This window comes from Neofelis nebulosa, chromosome 8 (genome assembly GCF_028018385.1).
Source record: "Neofelis nebulosa isolate mNeoNeb1 chromosome 8, mNeoNeb1.pri, whole genome shotgun sequence".
NCBI lineage: Eukaryota > Metazoa > Chordata > Mammalia > Carnivora > Felidae > Neofelis > Neofelis nebulosa.
The window spans coordinates 126,426,765-126,453,134 of NC_080789.1; the positions used below are offsets into that span (position 1 = coordinate 126,426,765).

General features: G+C 39.8%; 1 protein-coding gene across 1 annotated transcript in view; it reads right to left on the reverse strand.

The window, feature by feature from the left end:
- Positions 1-26,370, reverse strand: part of MRC1 (mannose receptor C-type 1) — a 99,236-nt gene that overhangs the window by 52,912 nt on the left and 19,954 nt on the right. The window contains exons 4-7 of the mRNA XM_058681785.1: positions 23,506-23,670; positions 15,639-15,752; positions 13,063-13,209; positions 7,776-7,961 (exon numbers count right to left, since the gene is read on the reverse strand). Of these exons, the coding sequence (XP_058537768.1) occupies positions 7,776-7,961; positions 13,063-13,209; positions 15,639-15,752; positions 23,506-23,670 (612 nt within the window). The remainder of the gene's footprint in view (positions 1-7,775; positions 7,962-13,062; positions 13,210-15,638; positions 15,753-23,505; positions 23,671-26,370) is intronic.

Genomic DNA, 26,370 nt, shown 5'->3' on the forward strand with positions numbered 1-26,370 from the left:
AAAAAAATTAATGGATATTTAATTTGTTCTACTAGAAATTTCATCATGAATGCTTGACTTTCGGCCTTTAAATGGCAAAAATAAAATTACTTGCCAAAGGACTATAAAGATGATGTTGTAGTAGAAAATGAGAAAAATGCCACACTAAATAGGAATCTCCCTAAATGGTTTAATCTCTTCCTCCTAAACGTTGTCTCCCAACTTGCTTTTGGAGAAGTCGCTGATTGGCCCATTGCCAGCCCCAGCAGATGTTTCCAGCACCTTGAGGCATGAATGACAGTGCCAGGATGAAACCCTTTTCCTTTCACTTAATTTGGCAGCTCATGATCTTTTGGGCAGCAAATGTAGGCTTCAAAATGACCTCATATGCCCTTTCAGGATTTAGGTTCAAAACTAATAAAAAATAAAAAAAATAAAAAACTCTCCCCTCGCCCCCGCAATAAGTAAATAAAATAAAAATAAAACCCGAAACTCCCAAGGCCCACAGTTAAAATAAAGTGTTAAGAGTTCCCTATAACATTTTTTCTTAACTACATTGTGCACCCCCATCTAGCTTTTGTAATTCCTAAACACAGCCTACACTCTATAAAAATATATAATACACAAGCGGAAAAAGTCGTTAAACCAATTGTTATGAGTCTGTTAGGGAAGCTTAGTTGATGTAGTCATAACCTAGGTGCGCAAGTCCCAATTTCTCCACTCTATTTCCACAATCAGTATAAAAAATATCCAAAAAAAAAGATAATTATCTCAACTAGCCAGAAAAATTTTTCTAGGCTTTTGATCCAGAAATAATAATTTTACAACTTTTCTTTACCTTTATCCATATTATTTTCACTGTTTTAAATAAAGAAGTCTTATCCATGACAAAAAAGGGAAGGTTTCCCTAGTAAAAATTTATTAATTCCTCTTCTGAATTGAAAATCAACCTCTGGAGCGCCTGGGTGGCTCAGTCAGTTGAGCTTCTGACTTCGGCTCAGGTCATGATCTCACAGTTTGTGAGTTTGAGCCCCGCGTTGGGCTCTGTGCTGACAGCTCAGAACATGGAGTCTGCTTCAGAGTCTGTGTCTCCCTCTCTGTCTCTGACCCTCCCCCGTTCATGCTCTGTCTCTCTCTGTCTCAAAAATAAATAAACATTAAAAAAAATAAATTTTAAGAAAAGCAACCTTTGCCAGAGGCAGTTCAAGATGGCAGCACGGAAGGATCCTGAACTAACGTCCTCCCATGCAGACAACAAATCTATAGCTACATATGGAACAGTTCCCTCTGAAAGGAACCTGAGAACCAGTTGAACAACTACAGTACAACAAAAACTGAAATACGGGTAGGAGAAACAGAGACCTCGTCTTGCCAAAAACTCCACCAGGGTGTAGCCACCCACCATCAGGAGGGTCTCACAAATATGGAACTTCTCCTCAGGGAGTAATGGGTTTGTGTCTCACACCAGGCACTCCCCACTCTCAGGATGTATACTGGAGAGATAATCCCCCCAAATGTCTGGCTTTGAAAACCAATGGGGCTTAAATCCAAGAGAACCATAGGGCTGTAGGGAACAGAGAATCCACACGTGAAGATCTCACATGTGGACTTACTCACCCCAGGGCCCGGGGAAAAAGTAGAGCCTAGACCACATGCAAAGGAGATTCACTTGATAATCTTAAAACTTCTGCCAGAGGGGCAAAAGCCTGTTGGAACTCTCTCCAGAGAAAGATGTTGACAGGCACCATTTTACCTTCCTCCTCTACCTTGCTTGTGCTGGCATTGGTTGCCACCATTTTTGCCCTATCAATCTGATCCACTATTGCCCACCCCACCACACTGATGCTGCAGCCCTTCCAGAGGTAGGAGCAAGGGCCCCATGCCCCATGCCACTACTGCAGCCCCAGAAACAGCAGGTACCATTCTGCTTCCTCACAGCATCTCCATGCACAGCCAGCACAAAGGATGCCCATTGAATCTTGGGCTCCGGTAGCCAGGAGGGACTGTACGTCTGGGCCCCATAAGTCTGAAACAATTGCAAGAACAGTTCAAGAAACAAGTAATGAGCAGAGCAAAGTTAAATGGTAAGGATGATGCTCACACAGGGCCACCACTTTAAGACTGAGAGAGATTACTGTTTCACATAGAGAGGCAAACAAAATGAAGAAACAGAGGGGGCGCCTGGGTGGCTCAGTCAGTTGAGCATCCGACTTGGGGCTCAGGTCATGATCTCACAGTCCGTGAGTTCGAGTCCTGCATCAGGCTCTGTGCTGACGGCTTGGAGCCTGGAACCTGCTTCAGATTCTGTGTCTCCCTTCTTTCTCTCCCCGTCCCCCACTTATGCTATGTCTCACTTTGTCTCTCAAAAATAAATAAATTAAAAAAAAATTTTTTTAAACCAGAAGAATATATTCCAAATAATTAAAAAAAGAAAAAAGAAACAAGATAAAACCCAAGAAAAAAACTTAAAGAAATGGAGATAAGTAATTTACACATACACAACATTCCATCCAAAAACAGCAGAATATGCATTCTTTTTAAGTACACAAGGAACACTCTTCAAGAAACACCACATGCTAGACCACAAAATAAGTGTCAATAAATATACGAAGATGGTGTGAAACCAGAGATCAACTACAAAAAGAAAACTAAACATCTAACTTTATACCTAACGGAACTAGAAAAAGTACAAATAAAACCCAAAGTTAGTAGAAAGAATGAAATTAAAAAGATCAAAACAAAAATAAATGAAAGAGAGACTAAAAAGATAACAAACAAGATCAATGAAACTAATAGCTGGTTCTTTGAAAAGATAAACAAAACTGACAAACCTTTAGCTAGACTCAATCATATAAAAGGAGAGAAGGTGCAAATAAACAAAAATGGAAATGAAAGAGAAGAAATTACAACTGATACCAAAGAAATACAAAGTATCATATGATACTACTATGTGCAATTATATTCCCACAAATTGGACAAACTAGAAGAACTTGATAAATTCCTAGATATATACAATCTTCCAAGACTTGATCATAAAGAAATACAAAATCTGAACAGACCAATTAATAGTAAGGAGAAGTAATCAGTAATCAACTCCCCCCCTCCAAAAAAAGTTTAGGGTCAGATGACTTCACCAATGAATTCTACCAAACATTCAAAGAAAACTTAAAGCCTATTTTTCTCAACTTTTCCAAAAAATTGAACAGGAAGGAAAGCTCCAAAACTCATTTTATGAGTGTAATATTGCCTCAATACCAAAAGCAGACAAAGATAACACACACACACACACACACACACACAAAATTATAGGCCAATATCCTTCATGAACATAGATGAAAAAATCTTCAATAAAATGTAGCAAACAGAATTCAACAATGCATTAAAAGGATCATGACCTTTGGGATTTATTCCAGGGATGCAGGGATGGTTCAATATCTGAGAATCAATTAATGTGATGCACTACACTAACAAAATGAAAATACAAATCATATCATCATCTCAAGGGAGGCAGAAAAAGCAGTTGACAAAATTCAACATCCATTTATGATAAAATCTCTCAGCCAATTGGGTATAGACAGAATGTACAGTAACATAATAAAGGCATATATTGTGAGCCCACAGCTAACATACTGAATGTGAAAAGCTAAAAGTTTTTCCCTTAAGAACAGGAAAAAGACAAGGATGGCACTTTTGCCACTTTTATTCAACATACTATTTGAAGTCCTAGCCAAAGCAATTAGGTAAGAATAAAAAATAAAAGGCATCTAAATTAGAAAGGAATAAGTAAAACTATCAGGATTTGTGATGACATGATTTTACAGACAACCCCAAAGACTCCACCAAAAGAAAAAAAATGTTAAAACGAATAAATTGAATAAAGTTGCAGGATACAAATAAATTTAATAAAAAATCTGTTGCCTTTTTATACACTAACAATGAACTATAAGAAAGAGAAATTAAGAAGACAACCTCATTTTCAATTGCATCAGAAAGAATAAAATACCGGGGAATAATTTAACCAAGAAGGTAAAAGAAAATTCTAAGACACAAATGAGAGAAATTGAAGAAGACACAAATAAAAAGATAGTCCATGCTCATGGATTGGAGAAAGGACAGTCTCTTCAGTAAATGTTGTTAGGAAAACTGGAAGCCACTTACAAAAGAATGAAACAGGGCCACTATCTTATACCATACACAAAAATTAATTCAAAATAAAGACTTACATATAAGTCTGGAAACCATAAAACTCCTAGAAGAAAATGTTAGCAGTAAGCTCTTTGACAATGCTCTTGGTAATACTCTTTTGGCTCTGACTCCAAAGGCAATGGCAACAAAAGCAAAAATAAACAAATGGGACATCAAACTAAAAAGCTTCTGCACAGCAAAGGAAATTATCAACAAAATGAAAAAGCAACCATACTGAATGGAAAAAGACATTTGAAAATCACACATTCATTAATGGTTTATATATAAACTATATAAAGAATTCATACAGTTCAATAACAGAAAAACAATATGATTTTAAAATAGGCAGAGGATCTGAATAGAAATTTTTCCAAAAAATACATATAGATGGCCAACAGACACGTAATAAAAGATGCTCAAAATCACCAACCATCAGGGAAATGCAAATTAAAGCCATATGAGATATTACCCGACACCTATCACAATGACTATTCTCACAAGGACAAGAATAACGAGTGTCTGCGAGGATGTGGGGAGAAGGGAACCCTCATGCACTCTTAGTGGGAAAGTAAATTGTTGCAGCCACTGTGGAAAGCAGTATGGAGGTTCTTCAACAAATTAAAAGTAGGACTACCAGATGATACAGCAGTTTCACTTCTGGGTATTTAAAAAAAAAATCACAAACACTAACTCAAAAAGATATATGCACCCCCATGTTCATTGCAGTACTATCTACAATAGCCACGATATAGAAATGCCTAGGTGTCTATCAATGGATGAATAAAGAAGATATGGTATATATATATATATATGTTCCATTGCATGTACACACACACACACACACACACACACACACGCACGCACACACTCAAATACTATTAAAGCCATAAAAAAAGAATAAAGACTTTCTAGGGGCACCTGGGTGGCTCAGTCGGTTAAACATCTGACTCTTGATTTCGGCTCAGGTCATGATCTCACAGTTCATGAGATCGAGCGCTCCTTCGGGCTCTGCGTTGACAGGGCAGAGCCTACTTGAAATTCTTATTCTCTATCTCTCTCTGCACCCTCTTCCTCTCTCTCAAAAGTAAATAAAATAAATATTCAAAAATTTGTTTCAAAAAAAGAATAAAATCTTCCCATTTACGACAACAGACAACATGGATGGACCTTGAGGGCATTATGCTAAGTGAAATAAATCAGACACAGACAAATACCATTTGCTCTCATGTATATGTAAATTTAAGAAGCAAAACAAATGAGGGGCACCAGGGCGGCTCAGTTGGTTGAGCTTCGGACTTTGGCTCGGGTCATGATATCACGGCTAGTGAGTTCGAGCCCCACATTGTGCTCTGTGCTGACAGCTCAGGGCCTGGAACCTGCTTCCGATTCTGTGTCTCCTTCTCTCTGCCCCTCCCTGTCTTCGCTCTGTCACTCTTTCTCTCCAAAGTAAATAAGCATTTTAAAAAGCCTTGTTTTTTAAAATAAAAAGCAAAACAAATGTACGGACAAAACAAAACTCAGATACAGAGAATAGATTTGTGGTTGCCAGAAGTAAAGGCAGGGGATTGGGGGGAGATGGGTGAGGGCACCAAGAGGTTCAAACTTCCAGTTATGAAATTCAAAAATCACGGAAGTGTAATGCACAGCAAGGTGACCAGAGTCAATGCAGGTAACCAGGTTTAGTGCAGTGATCATGATGCAATGAACACACATGTGCAATCAAGGTTGTACACCTGAAACTGATAAAAAGTATGTCAATTATACTTCAATAAGAAACGAATAAATAAGTAAATAAATAGAAGCAACCTTTGCCACCAGCTTCGCTACATAACTATTGCAATAAACGTATCAGCTTCTGCTATTACTGCATCATGTTATAGAAAATAGAGCAAAATTTGCTCTTTGGGCCTATGGCCTCTTAACGAATCTGTTTTTCACGGATTCATTTGTAACACTTTATCACCTGCTATACGTATCATGACTTGTAGGTCGTGATATTATTCAGACCTATCAGTCTTGATCCCATTATTACCGTCTAGTCTGATTTCTCCAGAAGGAGTAAATATAAAATCGAGAAATGGCATCCAGGCGGCAGCAGGCTGCCATCAGGGCCTAGTGAGCACAGGAACATATGCGCAGGGGAAAGAATCCCATCTGGCACCAGTGTAGGAGTCCTAGTGCTTTGGGGTCTTTGCAGTCTCTCTCTGGGACGACTTTACCAATTCCTGTCTATTTGTCAACTGTTTGGTCTTTTCCCCTCGCCACGGACTCCTATCAACGTTCAGGCTCTACGAGTCAGGAAGCAGCCCTCACCATCGTCACCAGCCATTTCCTCTTGTTTTGCTGGCTGGAAATGGACAGCTGCAGCTATTTAGAAGTCCCACGGGTGGAAGCAGAAAATGATAAACATTTAATCAGCAGGTATCGCCGAACGCCCGTTATCGTTAGGTTCCTCCCCGCCCCTGCCGCCCCTTCACGGTGAGTGTTCCCAGCTCCTTCTCCCCAGTGTTTTGTTTGTTGGTTTGTTTGTTGACAGAACCAGCTTTTGAAAGCTTTGCAATATTTTGTTTAGTACATGTTCTATATAATCTTTAAATTACATCCCTAACAAGGGAGGCATAAATTTCTTTAAAAGATTTAGGCCAACACCCAACCACCCCAATAAAATATCCTGGTTGTTTTGTTTTGTTTTTTTGCTGCTCAACACTGTGACAGCACTAGCTAGGTTAACAAAGAAAATAAAGGCACCTGGGTGGCTCAGTGGGTTGAGAGTTCGACTCTTGATTTCAACTCAGATCATGATCTCACAGTTGGTTGGTTCCAGCCCTGCATCGGGCTCCGCACTGGTGGTGCGGAGCCTGCTTGGAGTTCTTTCTCTCTCCCCTCTCTCGCTCTGCCTCTCCCCTGCTTGCTCTCTCTTTCCCTCAAAATAAATACATAGACTTAAAAAAGAAAGGAAAATCCAGAGTATGAGACTTAGAGATGTTTCTGCTGAGAGAAAACATGGGCACTAAGAAAGAAAATACAGGGGCTCCTGGGTGGCTCAGTCGGTTAAAGCATCCAATTTCAGCTCAGGTCACGATCTCACCGTTCCTGAGTTCAAGCCCCATGTCACGCTCTGTGCCAACAGCTCAGAGCTTGGAGCCTGCTTCTGATTCTGTGTCTCCTCTCTCTCTGCCCCCCTACCACTCATGCTCTGTCTCTCTCTCTCTCTCTCTCTCTCCAAAATAAAATAAACATTTAAAAAAGAGAGAGAACGATCTTTTACAAAAGAAAGAAAATACATATACACAAATACTTCCAATAAATATTATTGACAAATTTAAGGTAGGCTGCTCTGAATCCGGATTATACAGGGAAAAACAATATTTTTTAAACTACCTATTAATTGATTACATATCAAAAGAAAAATAAGTCAAATTCTCTTTTTGTGATACAAACTCTTTAAATTTCTAAACAATGTTTTACTTTCATGCAGGATTAATATTTGTTGTATTAAATAATCTAACTATTAATTTTAAATCACTAAGTTTAACATTTATGATTAAATTTTCTAGTGATGGGAGGAGAGCGGGAAGAGCCAAACATATTACAGATTTAAAGGTTCTCACCATATCCCAGCTGGGAGAAGATAAAGTCAAATTCCTCGATGCTGTGGATACTGGCTAGATCACCACCTTCCTTCCTACATGCAGTCAAGGCATCTCTTTGGATTTTCTTCTCCTCTCTGTAAATCTTGTAACAGTGGCCTGCATATGGCCACCACTGGCTTGGACAGTTAGTGGGCACATCACTTTCTAGAGAAAAAAGAGTTTGGCAAACATTTAAGAGGGAAGGTTGTTCTCATTATAACAAAATTTTCCATCATTCTATATAAAAAAACAGTTCATAGTTATAAGCAACTAAAGGTAATATTTGTTTTTCATCTTTGGCATACATATTCACAAAAGATAAACCAGGTTGGGTTTGCTTTTCAACTAAAAACTATACGAATCCATCTTTCATTTTAAAATAAAACTACAGGTACCTGAGTGGCTCAGTCGGTTAATTGTATGACCTCGGGGCAAGGATCTCATGATTCGTGGGATCGAGCCCCACACCAGGCTTTGCACTGACAGCTCAGAGCCTGCTTCAGATTCTCTGTCTCCTCCTCTCTCTGACTCTCCCCTACTCACACTGTCTCACTCTCTCTCAAAAATAAACATTTAAAAAATAATAATAAAATAAAGCTACATGTGAAAACTCTTTTTTTAAAAAAATTATACCTACAAAGCCACACTAAGATGCAACAGATCGTCGCATTTTATCATCAGCAAACCTGTACTAAGCATGTTATGTAAATGTTGGAGGCACAAAAGATTTGACATACAATACGTTCCTTAAAAGATTTCAATTTACTTTGATTTTGTGGACACTAGGGAGCCAATCATTCCTCAGAAGAAGGGCAATACTCAGAAAACAAGCACAAAAACTGGGTTAAAATGGGGAATAGAATGGGTGGGGGCAGAAGGGCCAACAATGAGCCACAGAGACCAACCACAGCAGCGTGAGCTGGCCACCTGTGCCTCTGCCCCAGCCCATTGCCTCTGGCTTGCTCCCACAAGGTGGCATGTGATCCTGTGGTGATCACAGGGAATTCGATTCAGGAGTCTTTCAGGCAACACCTGAGTTTGCCACAAGTTGTGTGACCTTGGGCAAGTCACGTCACATGAACCAAAGTAACCATATATAACATAACCATATTAACCATACTAATATTAAACTACCCATCCTCACTGTGTTCTTCTGAACTACAAAGCATCTGAGATAACGTTCCTATAAACTGCAAATACCACACAATTATTATTTAAGTCAATAGGTCATAGTGGCCAACATCCTAATTATTACTACTAATAGTTACGGCCAAATTTCATAAATCTTGATTTCGCATTGCAAAAAAATGTACTGTAATAGTCATGAGCTGGGGAAAGTGAAGGGAAAGATGTGTGGGGCAGAGACTCATATTATTCATCCTTGTATGCCCTAGAACCGGCATGGGCCTGCCATATGGCAGCGGTGATGAATGCTGGTCAAGAAAAAGAGCGGAAGATATATGTGCTACACGGCAGCTTCGCGTTACCGTTTACAGAAACGATTTCAAACTGCAGTTTAGCAATGCACCTTGCTTACAGAGGGACCGTATTACCAAATGAACGTTAATTAGTATATGTGTTTGGTAGTACATGTTCTCAGATGTGCTGCCTTAGTAAATGTTCAATACAGTGAATGTTTGATATTCATTTCATGAATCCCTTAAAGCCATTTTTCCTTAAAGACTGGGACTGTCTGCCACATCTTTGTTTGAGTCCAGGATTCGGTTTACAGTAGTCATTTAAGTAAACGGTCACCCACGATGACTGCATCACTGTAACAGTAAAAAATGCACATACTTAAAAATTCTAGCCCCTCAATACAATTGAGATATTGCACACTGTCACGTTGCAAAAAAAAAAAAAAACAGAAAGAAAAGAAAAGGAAAGGAAAGGAAAGGAAGGAAGGAAGGAAGGGAAAGAAAGAAAAAGAAAGAAAGAAAGAGAAAGAGAAAGAAAGAAAGAAAGAAAGAAAGAAAGAAAGAAAGAAAGAGAAAGAGAGAGAGAGAGAGAGAGAGAAAGAAAGAAAGAAAGAAAGAGAGAGAGAGAGAGAGAGAGAGAGAGAGAGAGAGAGAAAGAAAGAAAGAAAGAAAGAAAGAAAGAAAGAAAGAAAGAAAGAAAGAAAGAAAGAAAGAAAGAAAGAAAGAAAAGACTTAGTATAACTCTGGAGCCCTCTGGTGGGATATTTTGATTTTGCTACCTAGGAAGTTGAAAATGCAGCAAATGCTGAGGACCTCAAAAACTGAACGGATAACCTTAAAAAATATCTTAAAACATGAAGATAACCAATGAAAAGGAGTTCCATGGGACAGCCACAAAAGATCACCCGTTCCTGTAGAGCAACACCGTCCAACAGAGATATAATGTAAGCCACAAATGAGAGCCACATACATAGTTTTAGATTTGCTAGTAGCCACGTTAAATAAAAGTAAATAGAAATGGGTAAATTTAATGTTAATAATATATTTTATTTAACACAAAATATTTTCATTTCAACACGTAATCGATAAAAAATAAATAATGAGATATTTTATGTTTTCACATGCTAAGTCTTGGAAATGCAGTATGTATTTTACACTTAGGGCACATCTCAATTCAAACTAGCCAGGCTTCATGCTCTCAATGGCCACTTGTGGTTAAGTGGCTACCGAATGGGGCAGTTCAGGTTTAGAGACCCAGGATTTGTGAACAAACAGGGTAGCATTGGAAGGACCTACAAGGTACAAGGTAGAACTCTTGCCCAAGAGGGTCACCAATCATGGGTACTGTGTCATTTTCTTTTCTTTAAAAATTTTTTTTTAATGTTTATTTATTTTTGAGACAGAGAGAGACAGAGCATGAATGGGGGAGGGGCAGAGAGAGAGGGAGACACAGAATCGGAAGCAGGCTCCAGGCTCTGAGCCATCAGCCCAGAGCCCGACGCGGGGCTCGAACTCACGGACCGCGAGATCGTGACCTGAGCTGAAGTCAGACGCTCAACTGACTGAGCCACCCAGGCGCCCCTGTACTGTGTCATTTTCACTCTCATATGCTTTTCCAAGCTCTGGTTTATTTGAATTTATAGATAAGACAGAATGATTAACCCAGGAAATACAGAGAAATTCAAAAACCAATGTCAAGGGGCGCCTGGGTGGCTCAGTCAGTTAAGCGCCCGACTTCGGCTCAGGTCACGATCTCACTGTCTGTGAGTTTGAGCCCCGCATCGGGCTCTGTGCTGACAGCTCAGAGCCTGGAGCCCGTTTCAGATTCTGTGTCTCCCTCTCTCTCTGCCCCTCCCCTGTTCATGCTCTGTCTCTCTCTGTCTCAAAAATAAATAAACGTTAAAAAAAAAAAAAAAAAAAAAACCAATGTCAAAGTGAACGTTAGCAGGTGAAACAAGGCAGGTATTGTAGAGAGATAAGAATAACTTACTGAAGTCTTGACAGTATGAATGAATTTTCACAGAAAGAAGAGGTATTAATATTTCCCCTTACAGATGAGGACCCTACAACGGGGGAGTTAAGAACAAGGCTAAATTCCAGAATTCTGCTTCCTGTACCAGGGAAGCTATAAAACAACTATTCTCCTCTTGCCCAAAGTGGCAATTCCAAATCTTCTGAAGAACTGTATGAGCTTTTCCAAGAAGAAAGAATCATACTATTTCTCCTATGGGAGGAAGAGAGGATATGAAGTACAAAGGCGACTGAGGTCTCCTGGACAATGCCTGCAGTCAAAATGGTGCCTCTGTAAATATCAAACCCAAGAACCATGACCCTTATCTGGAGATCTTGACCATATCTGTATCTATTAAAATTGCAAACACACCCACTCTCTGATCCAGCAACGCCACTGTGAGGAATGATCACATGCACGAAATGGCACGTGTAAAAAGTCAGTCTAAGATTGTTTGTAATAATAAAAAGTTGGAAGTAAATTGAAGGTCCATTAATAGGTGACTGGTGAAAAAATCTACATGGTCTCTCTCTGCAATGGCTATGGTGCAGCCACAGAAACAAAGAGGCTATTGGGGCGCCTGGGTGGCGCAGTCGGTTAAGCGTCCGACTTCAGCCAGGTCACAATCTCGCGGTCCGTGAGTTCGAGCCCCGCGTCAGGCTCTGGGCTGATGGCTCAGAGCCTGGAGCCTGTTTCCGATTCTGTGTCTCCCTCTCTCTCTGTCCCTCCCCCGTTCATGCTCTGTCTCTCTCTGTCCCAAAAAATAAAATAAACGTTGAAAAAAAAAATTTTTTTTTTAAAAATAAAAAAAAAAACAAAGAGGCTATTTATGTATCATATGGAAAGATGTCCAAAATTTTTAAGTGAAAAAAAGTCGAGAATATATGTACAGTATGCTTCCATTTGCATAAAACAGAAAAAAATAATTATCAGCATATTTTTTATATATTTATTGAGTAACCAGGTGAGGATAAACACCCAGAAACAGTTCTTTACCAGGGAGGAGAAATGGGTGTTAGAGGTAAGAGGTGGAAGGAAAATACTATTATTTTCTATCATTTTGTGCCTTTTGACTTTCCAGCCAGGCAATGAAATTGATTTTAAAAGTCCAGGAGAAAAGTCAAGAATGCCACACTGTCCAGTTTCTCCAGAAGAATCCATCCAGCCATACATCCAGCCATACAGCCCTTTAGAGCATTAAGTGTCCCTGCAAAAACAGCTTATAGTGAAAAAAGTGTAGATTGTTTGCTTTTCGTCAAGGCAAAAATGCCTTAGTAATTTAATTCTTCTATAAAAGTGTAAGAGAGAGCATAATTGGATTCTTTTCCCAGAGTCTATCCTAAATGTAAAAGTAAGTTAGTACTTTTGGGATGTTTTATCCCATTTCTGTGAAGACTTCCATTTGAGATGCTAAACTTACAGCATTAGAGCCTATATGGAGCCTTAAACAGTGAGAATAAAAACATCCCTTTCAGATATTTATTTCCTCTCTTGGATTCCAGTTTTGTCACATGTGCAAGTTTTATATATCCTCTTAATATCCTTTTCCTCATCTAGAATGTGTGAATAATCATGCCTACCTCACAGGGCTGCTGTGAGGACAGAATTCTGATTGCTGTTCTTTCAAAGGCTTTGTGCATGCCTGAACACCACAGCACACTCCGGAAATGTTACTGCCCATCACCAGTAACCAACAAAAAGAAATTCTGTAGGAACATCATTATATTTACTCCATAAATTATCAACAAAACCTCTCATTTCACGCAGTGATGTAAGCTATGATTTTCTTCTTTCAGTGATAATATTTTATACACTTCAGATCAAATGGATCACTCACCAGAGGGAATCACAAAAGAATTCAAAGTTGTGTTGCCTTTTTTGCAAATATAGCCTAGCTTCTGAACACATTCCAGATTTTCCCATTTAGCATTTTTCCCAGGATTTAATGACACACAGCTTTTTCCAGGTTCTGTTGATGGACTTCCTTTGGGGAAAAGGAAAAAATCACAGTGGGATTATCATAGGTAATACAAGTAAATAGCCCCCCAAAACCTCACGTCTTCATCCTTGGGATTTAATGGATCTCCATTCTGTTATCTGCCACAAATTCACCAAGAAAGCTTTTACTGACTGACTGCAGAGCAAAAGACATGTTGCGTGTCTATTTCTTTACTTGTTGTTGGACCATTTCGATGTCTAAAATGTTGATTATACACGCTTGCTTCTCTGAAATAACTCCCCCTCCCCCGAATTTCAACAAGAAAAGCTAGGGCTTATAATCCTGAACAGCCTTCACACTGGGTTTGGTTATGTATAACAGAGAGGTACTGAACAAAATACAAGAGACGTGATGCTCTAAAGCAGCCATATTTAAAAAAGGTGGACACCTACCAAACAGCTAAGTAAGGCTAACTGTGAAGAGCAAACTAGAGAATTTCTGAACACGGGAAAAATTTCCCCAACTAGGGAGAGGAGACAGAGAGGAATTCAGTGAAGAGGAGAAAGACAAGAGGAGGAAAGCTTGGGAAGCAACATGACACAGGGAATGCCAATCAAGTAAACGCGAAACTAAGATTGTTTCTCAAGATTTTCAACCCAGTCTACCGAAGAGTTTTAACTGCTAACCCCTCATCCCCTATCTTACTGAAAACTGATAAAAGAACCAGATAAAGTCAACGTCGGGAAGGCAACGGATACAGGCAATGATACCCACATCTCTCATGCATTTTTGCTCGTTCATGTAGGATTTTAAAACCAGTACTCTGAAAACTAGTTCTGTCTCACACCTGAAGCCAAGGTGATGAGCCACAATTTATTAATGACTCTGCTTTGTGACCTGCCACATGTATATAACCCAGACCTGGACCTCACTTTCCCTTCCTGCAAAATGAGAATCACATCACCTGCTCTGTAAAGCTTTTGTCAGAAATTTTTAGAAGTAGTGAAATAGCACACAAAGTGAACCACTGTTAGTGATAAGGACTTTAATACAGCAATTAATTGTCTGTAAATGGCTACCATGGTTATGTGTTGCTTGATCAAAATTTTATGCAATGACCATTGCTGATATTCCACAAGGTTTCTAATTTTAGTTGGAAGAAACTCTCCTATTATTTCAGAAGGTGATTTGATCTTGTGCCTACTACTTCCCAGGAATTTGGTTTAATTTCTTTTCCTTTATCATTAATATTCCAGTTTCATCGCTCACTTTCCCTGAAGTTATACCCCCTCTTTTCTCACTGAACTCTGGGAATGCAAGTGCAATGCAAATTAAATATTACAGTCATCACTCCAAAACTGTAAGGTAAATAAAGAGACTTGCCCGACATACAATAACTAAGCAACAAAGAGTAAACTCTATTTCCTGAAAAAAAAAAAAAGATCATTATTGATTGATCTGATTGAGCCCAACTGCCATTCTCCCATTTAATTGGACTTTAATCCTCACCCACAAAACTGACATCTGATATTGCCTTACAATGTTGATTTCCCATGTTGTAGAGGCAAATAGAGATGACTCTAGCGACAGTCCCATAACTATGCATGGAAGGAACGCACTGGAAATGGAATTTCAGAGTTAAAAGCAAATCAATTTAAACCAATGATTAGTTGGTTAGTTCTGAGCATTTTCTGTCCTCCAAAAAATTAGAACGCTATTAAAGGCTTGATCATCACCCAAGTGTGTGTGTGTGTGTGTGTGTGTGTGTGCACGCACGTGTGTGTGTGTGTTTAACAATTAAACTACAAATTGCCAACAAAAGTGCTAATAAATTATTGTGCTAGTGTAGAATATCATCATCTGTGGCTGAAATATTGTTTTAATCCAACTCTATTAGATTAACAACAGGAGAAAATGATGTTAATGTAGACCTTAAGATCATTATGACAATGACAGATATATTGCAAATATCTCAAGGCTCACAGTGAGAAATTGTCCAGCCCCAAATAATTTATATTTGCTTAATTTCATACTTTTTGTGTGTATAAATATAAATACATATAAAATCTTTCAATACACTATATAGCATTACATAGTATATATATCTCATAAGTATACATTTTATACATATGCACTTTCAATTGGAACACTGTAAAATTCAAAAATTTGATTTTGAATATAATACCTAGCAAATCAAGTATACTCAGAAAATATATACTTTCACAGAATCCTGTATTTATTTGTGTGATTATCCTCTCAGACAAATCCCTATCCTGGGAAGCAGGTATAACCTTAAGGTTTTAGTATCCACAAATCACTTTGGCAGATTTCAAAGCAACATGAGAAATGGTCTAAATTTGGTAAAGTCTCGCAATTCCTTTCTTTGAGCTCTATATGTGAGATGAAGAAGATCTCCATGGTATCCAGATAAATTGAATTTAGATGAGTTTATCCACAGGCAAGCTGAACTCTACCTGGTAACCAGTTCAAATACCGGAATGGACTCCCACCACTCCACTGCCAGCCACTGTTGAAACTCAGGCTGTTAAGTCCAATCCAGAGTCCGGAAGTCAAGGAACTGGTTAATCCTATAGAATAAAAGCAAAAACAAAAACCAGACTGACATTTGGAAAAGACAATGAAATCAAATGCACAATTAAGCAGTTGACTCAAAATGTATTTGAAGGAAGTAATAAAAAACCATGCCTAACATTTCTCCTTTGATTCTCCTAACAACCTGAGGTAAGCACAACTACTGTCTCCATTGCCAGATACAGAAATGGAGGTGAGAGTGTAAGATTCTTAGTAAGGTCTATTAAGATTCCTGCTGAACTTCTAGCCCAGATCTGACCAGGCTTCAACCCACCGTCTTGAATACGCCTATACGCCAGTATGAACGTGCTTTTCATTTCTCTAGCATCAAACATTAACATTTTTACTTCATTTTAGAGCACAAGGTTTATTTTGGATAAAATTCAGAGCTTTCTACCATAGAAATGTTTTTTTAATGTTTATTTAGTTTTTAGAGAAAGAGAGAGACAGTGTGAGCAGGGGAGGGGCAGAGAGAGAAGGAGACATGGAATCCAATTCAGGCTCCAGGCTCTGAACTGTCAGCACAGAGCCAGGCGCAAGGCTTGAACTCATGGACCATGAGATCTCGACCTGAGCTGGAAGTCGAACGCTCAACCAACTGAGCCACCCAGGCTCCCCTCTACCATAAAAATGTTTAATAAACATTTCAATTTACCAGTCTCATAAATTATTACCCAGTCTTACATTCCAGGACTTATTCTAAGAATTTTATTTCATGACATTTTTAAAACTCACTTTTTCTTTTCATTCAGATTTTGCTTAAATTCTAAGCACAAAATCTTTGGCTAACAGGAACAACGCTTTGTTTAGGCACTTCATAAATCATAATTACATTGCTTCGAACTCTGTGCCAGGCCTGATCTGGAATTAAAAAAAACAAGCCACAAGGACCTCAGCCCTCCAGGGTCAAATACTCTCATCTGTTACTACCTGAACGTTTTTAAAAACCACAGTTCCCTGTTCTGTCTATATTCCTTTTAGTTCATTGAAGAGTTCATCAAACACAAAACTGTCCTTTGTCTTTAATAAAATACCAAACTCAGGTGGGTATTTTTGTCAATGGTGAGAATTACCACTTACTCTATTTAGAGTGCTGTACTTGTTCATTTCATCCTCACAAACCATGATAGTGTCTCATGACACCAAAGCCCAGACTCTCTAGTTCTGATGTAACCAGCTGAGCTCTCTGACAGTTGCTACCATTTTCCCCAATTTTTCATTAGCTTAATATAGGCACACATTCGTGTGACCAATTCAAGTGAATGGAAGTTACAGCGACTCAGTGGCAAATAATCATATCTCACATTTATTACACCCACTTCCATGAGAGTGCAAATGGCTGTCTTAGAGGTCATGTGACCTGAACATTGCACTCAGTTGACTTAGCATCTGGCGGAGAGGTACTTGCAAAGGGAGGTGAAAATACCCACTTGAGGACATCGATTAGGTTGTGATTAGGTGAACTGAGGCTTAACAAACCGAACTGAATTCAATACTGGAGTTACTTATTGAAAAGTAAACCCTATTGGGTGATTTCTTTAAATAAATAAGAAAATAACAGTGGGATGAAATTAAACTCTGGAATGTAATTTTTTTTTTTTAAACGTTTTTTATTTATTTTTTGGGGACAGAGAGAGACAGAGCATGAACGGGGGAGGCGCAGAGAGAGAGGGAGACACAGAATCGGAAACAGGCTCCAGGTTCCGAGCCATCAGCCCAGAGCCCGACGCGGGCTCGAACTCACGGACCGCGAGATCGTGACCTGGCTGAAGTCGGACGCTTAACCGACTGCGCCACCCAGGCGCCCCAACTCTGGAATGTAAAAATCAGTGAAGATTAATGCAGATTCACTCATTTATATCAAGCGTTCTGAAAACAAAGTTTGAGTTAGCACAGCTCTTGTATGCTGGTACTTCATGTACCTTGGGAGGTATCTAGCCCAATTCCTTCATTTTACAGAGGAAGAACGTAGAGACGGAGAGATTAAGACACGCGGGGAGGATTAGTGGATCAGGATTGGAACCTAGGGTTCAGTGTGGTTTCTCCAGTGGATTCAATTCCTGTTTAAATTAAACTTACCTGTGAGTTACTACCCCTTCTAGATATATTACCCTTTCTAGATAACTCTAAATGTTAGGACACCTTTAAATACACAATAATGACCTAGACAGATATTTCTGATATGTGTCCTTCCCTCCCAAACAACAGCCCATGCCAGAACTCACTCTCGTCACCTGCGAAGACTCAACTTTTGGTTCTCCAAAGTTGAAATCTTACCAAAAACTAGAAATGTTTACTGTAAACTATACCAAGAAGATGACATTATCAAAAGGGGAAGTCTTTATATTTCTTTAGTCTTAAATCTCTGGGATGAGTGGCACCAAATATGACTGCTTTCACTTAAAACATAATAATAAAGCGATAAAAATTTACTCATATTAAATCAATTTTATAATTAGTCATCTTATCAATGGCCTCCTTTTAGTTTAGTAATTATGTTTTGTGTATAGTAAAAATACAGTTATTAAAACTATTTTGAGTACCATATGATTGCTTAGATCACTTTAGGGTAAGTTAAAGAAACCAACTAAAAAATAGTGTCCTACCTCATTTACACAACAGGTAACTTATAATGTGTCAAGAGGAAATACTCGTCCACCAGACTGTGCCTTAGAAATGTCCTTCTAGGGTTGGATACTACATTATATGTTAATGATCACTCCATGAAACACTATTGAACCCTGAATGGCTTTTTTCATACATCACTTAAAATTGCAGTGACGTGAATAATAATTCTGTCTGTACCTACAGAGGCGTATGCTAGAGGAAATGATGCCAAAAGTAGCATTTCACAAATTTTAAAGACAGCTATTTCCCGAAGTCAAATCCCCTGGCATTGTAAACAATTTATTAGTTAAGAATATAAGCATATGTAACTTTTCAAAACTGTAAAGAATTCACTGCCTATAGGAAAAATTAAAGTAGATTTTCATCTGACATTGCTGTGTTTGGCATACTGAGAAAAGGTGATAGCTTTTTCAGGGAATTATCTATCCTCTGACGTCCCGCACATGCTCTAGGTACTGGTAGGCTTATTTTCAAGAGCGAAATTAATAAATACCTCTCAAACCAGGGCCTAACATGTAACAAGTGCCCAATAACTGTAAGCTGACTATTGTTATTACTCCTTATTGAATCAGGATCGGCAAGAAGTGTGTTCAGAAACAAAATTCAAATTTTGTGTTAAGTAGGTCACTTAAAGAAGATGGTCGTCATCCACAGATTTCTTTCTCGAATGTGCTTTTGTAATTTCATAGAGAGACCAAGGCTTTGCTAGCAATACTACACAGAGGATCACTTCCGCATGCTGAACGTTTCAATTCTTGATTTTTCTGCACACTAGTCTGAAACGGTTATACGCCTGCTTTTGCGCTTAGGTATAATAGATGATGTGTTCGTGTCCGGTGTTACACTTTGTTTTCATCTTTTCTGTATCATGGTCCAGTACTTTTTCCAGCCAGCCCCCAAAACAATCAGGGTAATGAGCCAGCTTTCAGTTCCTACATCTTATTTCGGTTCTGTAAATCTTAACCCTGCACATATGTGGTTAGAACTCTGGTTCGGGCATTGAGGATTACATAGCGTCCCAGCATTTTGGGGGTAGAGACGGAAGTGAGGATATAATGCAACGTGTGTGGGTGATGTAAGAAGGTGCCACCGGGCAGAGCGGTAAACCCTGCAGGCTAAGGGAAATCAGACTGTTAGTTTAGGTTAAGTTCACTGAAACAGGGAGCTGTTCACACCTAAATTAGGGTTCTCTGTAGTGCTTCGGGGACCACCAGATCCTTGCTCACTTTGTGAGAAGGACCCGGGCAGAGTGAAATGGAAAGACAGTACCTGGTTCCAATGCAACTATTTTCTGAACAGGAGGCACTGGGCAAGTTTCAACCTTCTCCCCCCTAGTCTGTTATTTCATCTATAAAGCGGAGACAATAATATTCATTTAGGAGGTAGGCGTGAGGTTTAGAAACAAAGCCCAGCGTCTGGCACACAGGAGCCGATCCATAAATGACAGCTAATTGGATCTGAGCGTCATAAAAATGACTTGGATGGTTTTGTTTTGTTTTGAATGTTTATTTACTTTTGAGAGAGACAGAGACAGAATGCAAGTGGGTTGGGGGCAGAGAGAGAGAGCGAGACACAGACTTGGAGGCAGGTTCCAGGCTCTGAGCCACCAGCAGAGAGCCTGACGTGGGGCTCGAACCCACAAACCGTGAGATCATGACCTGAGCTGAAGTTGGCCGCTCAACCGACTGAGCCACCCAGACGTCCCTACTTAGACTGTTTAAAAAAAAAAAAAAAAAAAAAATTATATTTACTGCTCACAATCCTCACATAGAATAAGCCTTAAGAGTATAACTATTTGTGGGTATTTTTGTTTTGTTTTGTTTAGTTTTTAGTGACCTGTTGCCCCAAATAGATCACAGTCCTTCACTCACACCATTGTTTTCCAGATTCTTCCCCCAATACAACCCAGTAAATCCTGAATGTCATGAATATCTTCCCTCCAGAAAACAAAATGCTGTTTATTTCATGAACTCCCCTTCAGACTCTTTCCCCCCAATCCATGATATTTTTGACTTAAAGAAAAGCAGGAAATACTCCAAATTTCATTGGAGAAGTCATTCTTATCCAGGTTTCAGTTAAAATTTGCTGACTAAAATTCCGGAGGCTTGGATAAGATTCAAACAAGTATCTGAGGTGAACTGACCCTCTGAATCTCTTCAGGCTTGTTGGCTCTCCTGAGGGACACAATAATAGCTCTGGCTGATTAGGAAAGCATTTCCTGCCGCAGCTGCTGTCCCTCCCGCCAACATTACCCCTTTCCTCTAGGCAGCTGGGGAAGGCAGTGAAAAAGTAACCTGTGTTCAGTCCCTTGGCTTCCAGAAAGCCAAAAATCCAGTAAAACTCGGATGAGTCAAGATAATACAACCCACAGATTCCCCTAAAAAAAAAAAAAAAAAAAAAAAAAAAGCCAATTGAAACCATTTCAACCTCTTTGTAAAGTTTTTATTTTAATTCCAGAATACCTCACCCAATTTTCCTCACAAGTGCCTTCCTTAATCCCATCACCTGTTTCACCCATCCCCCACCCGCCTCCCCTCGGGTAACCATCATCATTGTGTTCTCCATGGTTAAGAGTCTCTTTCTTTGGTTTCTCTCTCTCTCTTTTCCCCTTTGCTCTTTTGTTTTGTTTCTTAAGTTCCACATACAAGTTCAATCACACGGTATTTGTCTTTCTCTCACTGACTCAGAAACCATTTCAACTCTGAGAGAGTTCTTCTCTCACCCACGCCAGTGCGCACAGATAACACCAGCATTGTCTTCAATCACCCCTTCTCTCCCTGGATCATCTACATGAAATTAGTTGTGTCTCTTTCTGGGCTTTCTGTCCTTAATTTTATTCATGGTTGTAAGTATTAATCACTCTGATACTATGTCCCAACACTGGGAAGGCCCCCCAAACCAACACAGGACCGAATAACTGAGCAGACTGAGGCACGATTCCTTCTCTGAGCTTATGAATACACAGCGAGGTCAGATTGCTTTTCTGTTGTCAGTCTCGTGAACATGCCCCAGAATCAGCTGGATGGTTGATAATATGCCGATTCCTGGGCCCCACCTACTGATCCAGCATCTCTGGAGTTTGTGCCCACACGTCTTTGTTTTACCAAAGTTCCCCGGTGATTTAAGCAAGTTCACATTTAAGAACCACCGAACGTACTGTCTCCTTGCCATAAGCTGACCGCCCATCCAAACACGAGGCTGGATTTCTAGATAATTATTTTTTGTGTGTGCTGCACCATCACTTGTCAGTCACCAGACATTCATTGAGACTCTCTTCCTTGGAAGGTTCTGTGTGAATCTCTTTGGGGTTTGGGGGTCATAAATATTCATGAGACATTCCTCATATCAGCCATTTGCTCGTATAATCCATCCTCCACATAGCATTCAGTTTGCTTTCTTCATGGCACTTCTGTGGCACGTGTATTTATCTGTTGTTTATGTCTGTTTTCCCCACTGGACTTTAAGCTCCATGAAGAGAGGACATGACTGGCTTCGATCACCATGTGTCCCTATGACCTAGCATAATACCTCACACACAGACACCAGCCCCCTTGTTGAATAAATGAATGAAAAATAACAAATAAATGTATTTCTAATCTTGTAGGGGAAGTGGAACATATAGGTAAGTAGCTATTATAAAAGCAGTAAACAGGGGCACCTGGGTGGCTCATTTGGTTAAGCGTCCAACTCTTGGTATGGGCTCAGGTCATGATCTCACAGTTTGTGGGTATGAGCCCCGAGTTGGGCTCTGAGGTGACAACACGGAGCCTGCTGGGATTCTCTCTCTCCCTCTCTCTCTTTCTCTGCACCTCCCCGATGTGTGTGCACATGCTCGCTCTCTCACTCTCTCAAAATAAGTGAACAAGGGAAATGCAGATGGAAATGGATAAGATTGCATTTCAGCTGTATAAAATTTTGGCAATTCCAGGTACAAGAAATGGCATGAGATTTAAAGATGTGGTGGTGAGAAAGTACGAGATAAAGATGAGAAACCCAGGGGCTCCTGGGTGGCTAAGTCGGTTAAAGCATCCCACTTCGGCTCAGGTCAGGATCTCACAGTTCATGAGTTCGAGCCCCGTGTCAGGCTCTGTGCTGTCAGCTCAGAGCCTGGAGCCTGCTTCAGATTCTGTGTTTCCCTCTCTGTCTGCCCCTCCCTGCTCCCACTCTGTCTCTCTCTCAAAAATAAATAAACAATAATAAAAAAAAAAAAAACTTAAAAAAAAAATGAGAAACCCAAACCCTTCTGTCGAGACTGCAAAATGCATCTGTCAGGGGGCAGATGACAGCCTTTGAATGCCAGGCAAAGGTGTTTTGTTAATTACTTGGTAGAAAATAAGAAGTCACTAAGGGCTTTTTGAACACAGGAGTCATAGGCTCAGGGATATATTAATCTGGTAGCAGAGAAAGGGGGACCTGGAGGGAGGGGATTCTGGAACAGGGGATTGAGGATGCTTATCCTCCCCACTCCTTTCTGCTCCTAATCTCTCTCTGTTCCCCAAGTGTGGGTCTCAGAAGCTAGAACAAATACTTTCATCTCAAGCAAACATTGGCTCTTTTCATCTCCTACAAGAACAAATGCTTCAAAAGCAAACACCTTGAGGAAAGAATGCCAATAAAGCCTGAAAACCAGTACAGTCAGGGAGTTTGAGAGACAAGAAGCAAAAAGGACGCAGGGTTTCAGAGCGGCTCTTGACTGGTCCCTGCTTGTGGCGGGAGCGTTTACTTCATTTTATCCTTTTGAATGCCATGATGCTGACAGAAAACCTTGGGCTTCAGGTTGGACCTGGAACATTGGACCAGCATAGCAGCCCTACTGTGTCCAAGAACATCCCCTAGCGACGGAGACGTCTTCTACTCTGAACCCAGATTAACTCTCGGAATCCTCAACGCAGGTTCTAGAGAGACTGTCGCAACGGATGGAAGCGGGTTGGCTGAGGAGACAAAAGCCATTTGCCATCCCAGGGGCCAGTGGGTCATACCCTGGGATGGCACCTGTTCAGGACTGACTCCATCATGATGTCCGTCTATAATCCCCTATGCTGGCTGCTCTTAGGCTCCAGCGGATAGAAGTGGAACCATCATGATCTTACTTACAACTTCCTTTTCTTTTCCTGCCATTACCTGTCAGGTACGTTTGCTCGTGGATTTCCGTGATACTCAAGAGCTCGGCACTTTGTTGTTGGCAGCTCCTCCTTGCCTGATGCCAAGTTAAAGCCGATTTGGAGTTTATCTGGTAGGAAATGCCAGTCAACGGGTCTTTGTTCCATAAGCTTTCACTGCCCTCAACTGTAAAAGAAGTCAAATGGAATTGGCTGTATTAGGCGGAGAAAAGACTTTCAGGGAACAATGTTTTGTACACAATTCTAATAGTAGCATTATTTCCTGCAGCTTATTTCTTTTCCTTTCTTTCCTTTTCCTTAAAGTGCCTATGAGATTTTCTTCACTCTCTTAATGAAGAAGGGAGTTTTCAAAAGATGAGCCACATCCAATTGTTGTCATATGCCTAAGCAAGGAAAGAGAGGCATCATCTCCCTACTTGTCCGTCAGGAGGTTTGGGATCAGGTGAGTTGGGGAGTGGGGCAATTGCAAATACTAAGCAAGAATAGAGATGCCGGCCCATGCTCCTTAATCTAGAAAAAAACATATAAGGAAAAAAGAAAATATATGTCTTCTCTCAGCAAATGGATAATTCTGCCTGCACGTCCTAGTTGGGTCTTTTTAGACCAAAGTCACAGGCATTAGAAGGCAAAGTCATGGATGCCACCGCCAGGCTGACCTGGACGTGCATTCAGGCAATGTCACCTCACTAGTGGTTTGTCCTTAAATTGCAAACCGCTCAAGTCTCATTTTCCTATTTCTAGGATATATTAAATAGAGGCAACTCCAGGCAATAACAGATGCAGATTGTTAATTTTTCTTCCTTCAGGGCAAAAAATAATACTTGTAGCTTATTTTTTCCTTTATTTTATGATCCCCAATATACTCTATAAACTTAGTTATACCTTATGAAAGGTCAATAGTAGAGATAAATATTGTTTACAAGTGTGTTACATATAAGATGTTGGGGAAATTAGTCAACAAATGAAATATTTCTGTGTGCTTCATGTTATGAAACTTTCCCTCTTGTCTTTTTAATAATACAAATTTCTACCTACAGATCATAGGAAGTAATAATTTCTTCACTTGTTTGTAAGAAAGAGAAGGAATTATGTAACTTCTCAAATTTTCTAAGAGGTGTTCAACCTGCCACAACGTCGGCCAGTTTCCAATAAGCATGTAGCCCTATGCTGCCATGTGACAAGGAAGTGACCTTTTTCATACGCATACCACAGAGTGTGACATGAAACTTGGGGTTCCTTTGCACACCAAAGAGGAAGAAAAATATATCAAAATTCCATTCAGGCAACAACACAGAAATTTCTAAGAAGCTTTCATTATAAAATTATTATATATTTAGATAAAAATAAATTGGAGGGGCGCCTGATTGGCTCAGTTGGTTGAGTGTCCGACTCTTGATTTTGACTCAGGTCATGATCTTGGAGTTTATAGGCTCGAGCCCCGCACTGGGCTCTGCGTTGACAATGTAGAGCCTGCTTGGGATTCTCTCTCTCTCTTTCTCTCTCTCAAAAATAAGTAAGGAAGGAAGTAAATAAATACACTTTAAAAAGATGCATAAAATAAAATAAATTTGAATTGGTGACGTTAAATTTAAATGATCATGTAGTTCCATATCCAAATGGAGTCTTGTCCACGTAAGCGAGACCATTCGAATCAGACTGGTTTGGAGTTCATCTGAAGATGGAGATGTTTTATACCCCTATTTTTAGAAATTTGGAGGCCTCATACGGTAGAAAATGTGAGACATCCAAAGAAAGTGGGGGGGGGGGTTGTTATTTTCATGTCTGGGGATATACATAACCAAAGAAGGGAATGCAGTATGACTCTTCATTTAAAAGAAAAGTATGGGGGCGCCTGGGTGGCGCAGTCGGTTAAGCGTCCGACTTCAGCCAGGTCACGATCTCGCTGTCCGTGAGTTCGAGCCCCGCGTCAGGCTCTGGGCTGATGGCTCAGAGCCTGGAGCCTGTTTCCGATTCTGTGTCTCCCTCTCTCTCTGCCCCTCCCCCGTTCATGCTATGTCTCTCTCTGTCCCAAAAATAAATTAAAAAAAAAAAAAAAAAGAAAAGTATGTTTGGCTCTTGAGGTCAAGGAATTGAAATCTATTTCTCACTGCTTGCATAGGTTTCCTGACACTACATCCCCCTCACGTTCAAATTCCCGCAGTGAACCAGCACAAGTGATGCAGCAAGCTCAAGTTGCAAGCTACGGAGGATTGAGAGAAAGGGTCTTTTCCTTTTCCGGTTCTCACGATGCTTTAAAATAGATGTCTAAACAGAAGGGAAACACTGTAATAAACAATGCGATGGACAAGGAAGAAGAGCACATATGAAAGTGTCACGAGGTCAAAAGCCAGTACCTCATCTTTCTGTATTAAACCTTAAACTTAAAGTTTAAATTAAGGCTAACCTAAAATCAAATGTTCTTTTGAAAGGAACGCAAAGCAATGAAAATGAAGTAGACTGGGAAATTGCAAAGCCCTTTAAGAAAGGCATGGGATGCCTAAAATGTGCTTTACGGGTTGAATGCGTGTTGAAATCAGACACTTTAATTTCCTAGAGTTATCTTATTTTTACATTGAACAAGAAAAAAGATGTATGCATAGGTTTTGAAGGCATAAATTACAAGGACGCGAGAGAATACTCAGGATGCCCATCCAACACACATCTATCCCAAGGTTGTGAGGTTTTGTGGGTTTTTTTTCACGTGTGTGTGATTAGTGATTAACCATCTGTCTTCCATTTAATGATTGATTAAATCATACATACAGCTAACAACTCCTTCATCAATACCACTTAAGTCCAAGATGCTGTAGTCAGACCTGGGAAATCCACATCCCCAAGAGACTCCATGATAACAGATTTAGAAAAT